This window comes from Marmota flaviventris, chromosome 9, assembly GCF_047511675.1.
Source record: "Marmota flaviventris isolate mMarFla1 chromosome 9, mMarFla1.hap1, whole genome shotgun sequence".
Lineage (NCBI taxonomy): Eukaryota > Metazoa > Chordata > Mammalia > Rodentia > Sciuridae > Marmota > Marmota flaviventris.
In genome coordinates, this window is record NC_092506.1 from 6,542,257 (window position 1) to 6,548,256 (window position 6,000).

The 6,000-nt window shown below is 58.4% G+C and overlaps 1 protein-coding gene across 1 annotated transcript; it reads left to right on the forward strand.

Annotated features, from left to right (window-relative positions):
* The first annotated feature begins 3,042 nt into the window (after positions 1–3,042).
* Positions 3,043–5,600, forward strand: Cd248 (CD248 molecule). Its single transcript, XM_027944004.2, has one exon. The coding sequence runs from the start codon at positions 3,068–3,070 to the stop codon at positions 5,384–5,386; it is 2,319 nt and encodes a 772-aa protein (XP_027799805.1). The 5' UTR covers positions 3,043–3,067; the 3' UTR covers positions 5,387–5,600.
* The last annotated feature ends 400 nt before the right edge of the window (positions 5,601–6,000 follow it).

Here is a 6,000-nt window from a genome sequence, read left to right on the forward strand (position 1 = left end):
CAGGCATGTGCCACTGCACCCAGTTGGGGACATTTTTGATTGTCCCAACTAGAAGGATGCTACCAACATCAACAAAAACCAAGGACACTGCTAAGCATCTTACAATGCAGAGCACAGACTCTGTAACAAGTAGTTATTCAGCCCCGAATATCAATAATGCCAAGGCTGAGAAACTCTGGCTAGGAGCAATCAGGTCATAAGGAAAGCAACAAATAAATATATACCTTGTTAGAATAATAAGTGCACAGCAGGGAACGCAGCAAGATCCAGGGCCAGGGAGTCCCTGGGATGGTGGAACAGTGTGGGGTGGGGATCAGGAACTGACACTTGAACCAAGACCTGAAGAAAGTGGAGAAGCAGAGCATTTGGACATTGCTGGTACAGTGCTCCCCGCAGGAGACCACAGGGAAAGATCTTGAGGTAGAGTGCCTGGTGCCACAGTAGAAGGGAGCGGAGTAGTTTAGGAACATGGCAAGGACATGGGGTCATTCCTCTGAGTCAGATGGGACCTCAGAGGGTTTTGAGCAGGGGAGGGACCAGATCTGACCTAGGTTCTATTTCTTTATTTATTTTGACAGGGTCTTGCCAAGTTGCCGAGGTTGGCCTCAAACTTGCAATCCTTCCGCCTCATCTTCCTGAGTTACTGAGCTAAAAAACCTGGGCCCATTATCCCTATATTGTAGATAAGAAAAATGGAGGCCCAGAGAGGGTCAGTGACTTCCCCAAAGTCACACAGCAGCAGATTAGATTATAGGTGTGTGCCACCATGCCTGCCTGGTCCACTGTGTGTGTGTGTGTGTGTGTGAGTGTGTGTGAGAGTGTGTATAGCTGGGGACTGAACACAGTTTCACGCATGCTAGGCAAGTATCCTAACACTGAGCTACATCTCCAGCCCTGACCTACATTTTCAAAGGATCCCTCTGGCAGGGTGGCGAGGGCAATAGAAAGTTAGGAGGTCTGGAGGTGGGAGGTGGCGTGTGAGGCTCTAGATGGGAGATGCTAGTGGCATGGCCAGGGGTGGGTGGCAAAGATGGTGAGAAGTGCTCAGATTCTGGGTCTATTTTGAAAACAATGCTAACAGGATTTGCCGAGACTGGATGTGGGGTGTGGGAGAAAGAGAGAAGTCAAGGATGAGCTCAAGGTTTTGGGCCTAGGCCAAAGGAAGGTTGAATTGCACCATATTGACTTTTCTTTCCTGAGAAGGGGAGTAGTTCTGTGTGCTTCCCAGGTGTGCACCCTGTAAGAAGGAACTTCCAGGCACATAGCATGCATTTCAAAAGCCCTGGTTCTCAGACACTAGCTAGGACTGAAGGCCTCACCCAGGTTTGTTGGGAAGACTAAGGAACATATGTTTCATGCTCACTGCTGACAGAGCACATTTGCAAATAGTGAGTATGATGATACAATATCCCAGCTGAGCTAAAAAAAAAACTGGGCCCATTATCCCCATATTGTAGATAAGAAAAATGGAGGCCCAGGGAAGGTTAGTGACTTCCCCAAAGTTACACAGCAGATTAGCAGCACAGCAGGAAGCTAGACCAGGGCAGTGTCCTATGGGGCAGTGTCCTCCACAGCCTCACCTCAGATTCAAACATCTGCTAAGAATATCTGTAGTCCCAGCTACTCAGAAGACTGAGGCAGGAGGATCACTTGAGCCCAGGAGTTTGAGGGAGGATGTTCCTAGGCAACATAGCAAAAACCAACTCTTAAAAAAACAATAAATAAAATAAATAATCCAGTAATCCCAGAAGCTCAGGAGACTGAGGCAGGAGGATGGTGGGTTCAAAGCCAGTCTCAGCAAAAGTGAGGTGCTAAGCAACTCAGAGAGAACCTGTCTCTAAATCAAATACAAAATACAAAAAGAATACAGTGGGTGTGCACGGGTTAATCTTTCAGCTGGCTCCCCAGGGGCCATCCTGGTGACCAGCTTGGCTCAAGTGCCTCCAGAGGCGTCCAGGAGAGACAGGAAGAGGACCCTACCAGGCCTGAGCAGTGGGCCCTGGGGGCAGGAAGGGGGCTCCACGAGGTGATGCCTATGTCATATACATGCATGCAATGTGTCCTTGCGTGCCCTGTGCCCATACATGGCTGTGTACTGGTCCCCTTGCAGCCAGTCCTGCTCACCCAGAGTGTAGCCCAGCCCCCGCCCAGCCCCCTAACCCACTGCACCCTGCAGCAGGAGCCCAGAGAGGCATTTCCTGCTTGGGGGCCTCCTCCTCCCCCTCTAAGCCCAGGTTCCCAGGGCCCCAGGCTGAGCAGGGGTGAAGGGAAGACAGCCCTTGTCGCCCTCCCTCCCCTCCCCCTTAAGCTGGCCTAGCTGGAGCCAGAAAGCTTGAGGGTGGGGTGAGTTGAGGAAGGGGCTAGTGAACAGTAAGCGGTTGAGGATTCCCGCGCCTGGGTTATCGAGGCAGTTGCCGTCAGAGCCCGCACAGGACTTCCAGGGACTTGATGGGTTAGGCCACGTAGGATGCCACACCATTTTCGAAGGTGCACCTAAGGGATGAGCACGTCAGGCGGACTCTGCGCGTGGGATGGGGTCCACAGGCCCCCCGGCGAGGTGCAGGGCTTGGCTGAGACAGACACACAGGGTGCCCACGCGCCCTGGCTCTCGCGTGGGGAGGGGGAGAGGAGCATGCGCATGTGCGACGTGAGAGGGGTGCCGGGAGCAGGTTGGGCTGTGAGGTCGTTCAGGGCTGTGTTGAGCTTGGTGTGTCCTGATTCGGGTCCCTGCGAGTGTCTGGGACGCGACCTCACCCCGTGGCCTGAGCCCCCAGACTGCGCTGGGGATCTCGGAGGGTCGGGCTGCCTCCGGGCAGGCGTTCCCCTCTCCCGGGACTCCCCGCCCTGCGGGCCCTGGGGCGCCAGCTAACGCGCCTCTCCCCCTCCTGCGCCCCCACCCCTCTGCTTCCTGCTCCCGCGGCCCCGAGGGAGCGGGAGCAGGGAGCTGGCCGCGGCCCCAGCCCGCTCCTTACAAGGCCCGCCCCCGGCCCGCCCGCCAGAGGCCCCGGCCCCTCCCCCTGTCAAGAGCCGCCGCGAGCCCGGGCCCGGCCAGTCGGGGGGCGTCGCGATGCTGCTGCGCCTGCTGCTGGCCTGGGCGGCCGCGGTGCCCGCGCTGGGCCAGGACTCCTGGGACGCCGAGCCCCGCGCCGCCTGCGGTCCCGGCAGCTGCTACGCGCTCTTCCCGAAACGCCGCACCTTCCTGGAGGCCTGGCGGGCCTGCCGGGAGCTGGGGGGCGACCTGGCCACGCCACGGACCCCCGAGGAGGCCCGGCGCGTGGACAGCCTCGTGGGCGCTGGCCCCACCAACAAGCTGCTGTGGATCGGGCTGCAGCGACAGGCCCGGCAATGCCAGCAGCAGCGCCCGCTGCGCGGCTTCACGTGGACCACGGGAGACCAGGACACGGCCTTCACCAACTGGGGCCAGGCTGCCCAGTTAGGGTCCTGCCCGGCCCAGCGCTGTGTGGCCCTTGAGGCTAGTGGTGAGCATCGCTGGAAAGAGGGCTCGTGCACGCTGCCCGTGGATGGCTACCTATGCCAGTTTGGCTTCGAGGGAGCCTGCCCGGCGTTGCCAGATGAAGCTGGCCAGGCCGGCCCAGCTGTCTACACCACGCCCTTTCACCTGGTCTCCACCGAGTTCGAGTGGCTGCCCTTTGGTTCTGTGGCTGCTGTGCAGTGCCAGGCTGGCAGGGGAGCCTCTTTGCTCTGCGTGAATCAGCCTGAGGGTGGTGTGGGCTGGTCCCAGACTGGGCCCCTCTGCCCAGGGACTGGCTGTGGCCCAGACAATGGGGGCTGTGATCACGAGTGTGTGGAGGAGGAGGATGGTCATGTGTCCTGCCGCTGCTCCGAGGGCTTCCGGCTGGCAGCAGATGGGCACAGTTGTGAGGACCCTTGCTCTCAAGCCCCTTGCGAGCAACAGTGTGAGCCTGGTGGGCCACAAGGCTACAGCTGCCACTGTCGCCTGGGCTTCCGACCAGCAGAGGATGAGCCCCACCGCTGTGTGGACACGGATGAGTGCCAGATCGCCGGTGTGTGCCAGCAGATGTGTGTCAACTATGTTGGTGGCTTCGAGTGCTATTGCAGTGAGGGTCACGAGCTTGAGGCGGATGGCATCAGCTGCAGTCCCGCAGGGGCCATGGGCGCCAGGGCTTCCCAGGACCTTGGTGATGAACTGCTGGATGATGGGGAAGAAGAGGATGAAGATGAGGCCTGGGAGGTCTTCGATGGTGGCTGGACAGAGGTGCCTGGGATCATGTGGATGGAGCCTACACAGCCTCCAGATTTCGGCCTGGCCTATGGACCCAGCTTCCCAGAAAACCGAGAGCCCAGGAGACCCTACCCTGAGCCCACCTGGCCACCCCCGCTCAGTGCCCCTAGGGTTCCCTACCATTCCTCCGTGCTCTCTGCCACCGGGCCCATGGTAATTTCTGCTACACGCCCCACACTGCCTTCTGCCCGCCAGACCCCTATTATCTCTGCCACATACCCACCCCTGAGCCCTGCCCATCAGCCCCCCTTGGTCCCTGCCACACGCCCTGCTGTGCCCCCTGACCACCAGCTCCCCATGATTGAGACCAACTATCCAGATCTGCCCACTGCCCACCAGCCCCGAATTAACTCTGTCACTTACCCAGCACAGCCCCCTGCCCATCAACCTCCCATGTTCTCAGCCAAATATCCCCAACTGTTCCCTGGCCACCACTCCCCCATGTTTCCAAATACCCAGGTATCAGATACCCAGACCACCACTCATTTTCCTGGAATCCCGTCTAAACCTGTCCCTCTTGACACCACCCCCAGTGCCCACCAATCCCCTCTGGCCCCAGATGTTCTAGTTCTTAGAACCCAGGCTCCCCAGCTGTCCATCATCCCTACTGTCCAGCCTTCTCTGCTCCCCACCTCCAGGTCCCCTGTGACCCCTGCCTATCAAGTCCCTGTGCCTGCTGTCACCCAATCCCCAGCTCTCTCCACTCCCCTCCCTCCTCAGACCCCTCCTAACCAGACCTCACCTATCATCCCTTCACATCCCCATTCCAAAGCCCCCCAAGTCCCAAGGGAAGGGGGCTCCAGTCCCAAGTTGGCCCCATGGCTGCCCTCAGTGGCACCTACAGCAGCCCCAACACCCTTGGCAGAGGCTGGTCTGGCAGGTCGAAGCCAGAGGGATGACCGATGGCTGCTGGTGGCACTCCTTGTGCCCACATGCGTCTTCTTGGTTGTCCTGCTTGCACTGGGCATTGTGTACTGCACCCGCTGTGGCCCCCATGCACCCAACAAGCGTATTACTGACTGCTATCGCTGGGTCACCCATGCCGGGAGCAAAGGCCCAACGGAACCCATGCCCCCCAGAGACAGCCTCACAGGGGTACAGACCTGCAGAACCAGCGTGTGATGGGGCACAGATGTCCCCTGCAGGGTAGGGGGAAGGGACATGCGCTGGACACATGGCTGGGGGCTGCACCAGAGACCCATGGGGGGCTATCCGGCTGGACAGAAGGCTTCCTGCTCACTGGGCTCAGCACTCATGGCAGAGGACACACCAAGGCCCTCAGGACCTCAGGGGGTGGGTGCTGGGATCTTCTCCAATAAATGGGGTGCCAACCTCACTTAAAGCTCTTGGCCCCCATTGATGCCTGAGGGGAGGGTCTGGGAGGACTCAGGAAAAAAGGAATGGCTCTTCCTTTAGTTTGTCTAGGTAAGGTAAGATCTCTTAAGGGAGAGTACTTCCGGGAATTCTCAGGGAAGGAGGAGTCCAGAGAGGGTAGAGACTTGCCCATAGTCACACAGCAAGCCTGGGAGTCTGAGGTTTGGCATGGAGAGAATTCTATATTTATTACTCTTTTTTTTACCAAAACTCCAAGAAAGTGGGACTGAATCTGGGGGAGGGTCCTGAGATTATGGTTTCTGTTGAACTACAGCCAAACTGGGATTTGGGGGAAGACTCTGGGGCTGGTGAATCAGGAAAGTAAGGGGGCATTTAGGGGCTGAGTTTCCTAACTTTCTTCT

Bases quoted from the DNA above. Each gene is read 5' to 3' on its own strand.
- Cd248 (XM_027944004.2), top strand. From the start codon at position 3,068: ATGCTGCTGCGCCTGCTGCTGGCCTGGGCGGCCGCGGTGCCCGCGCTG.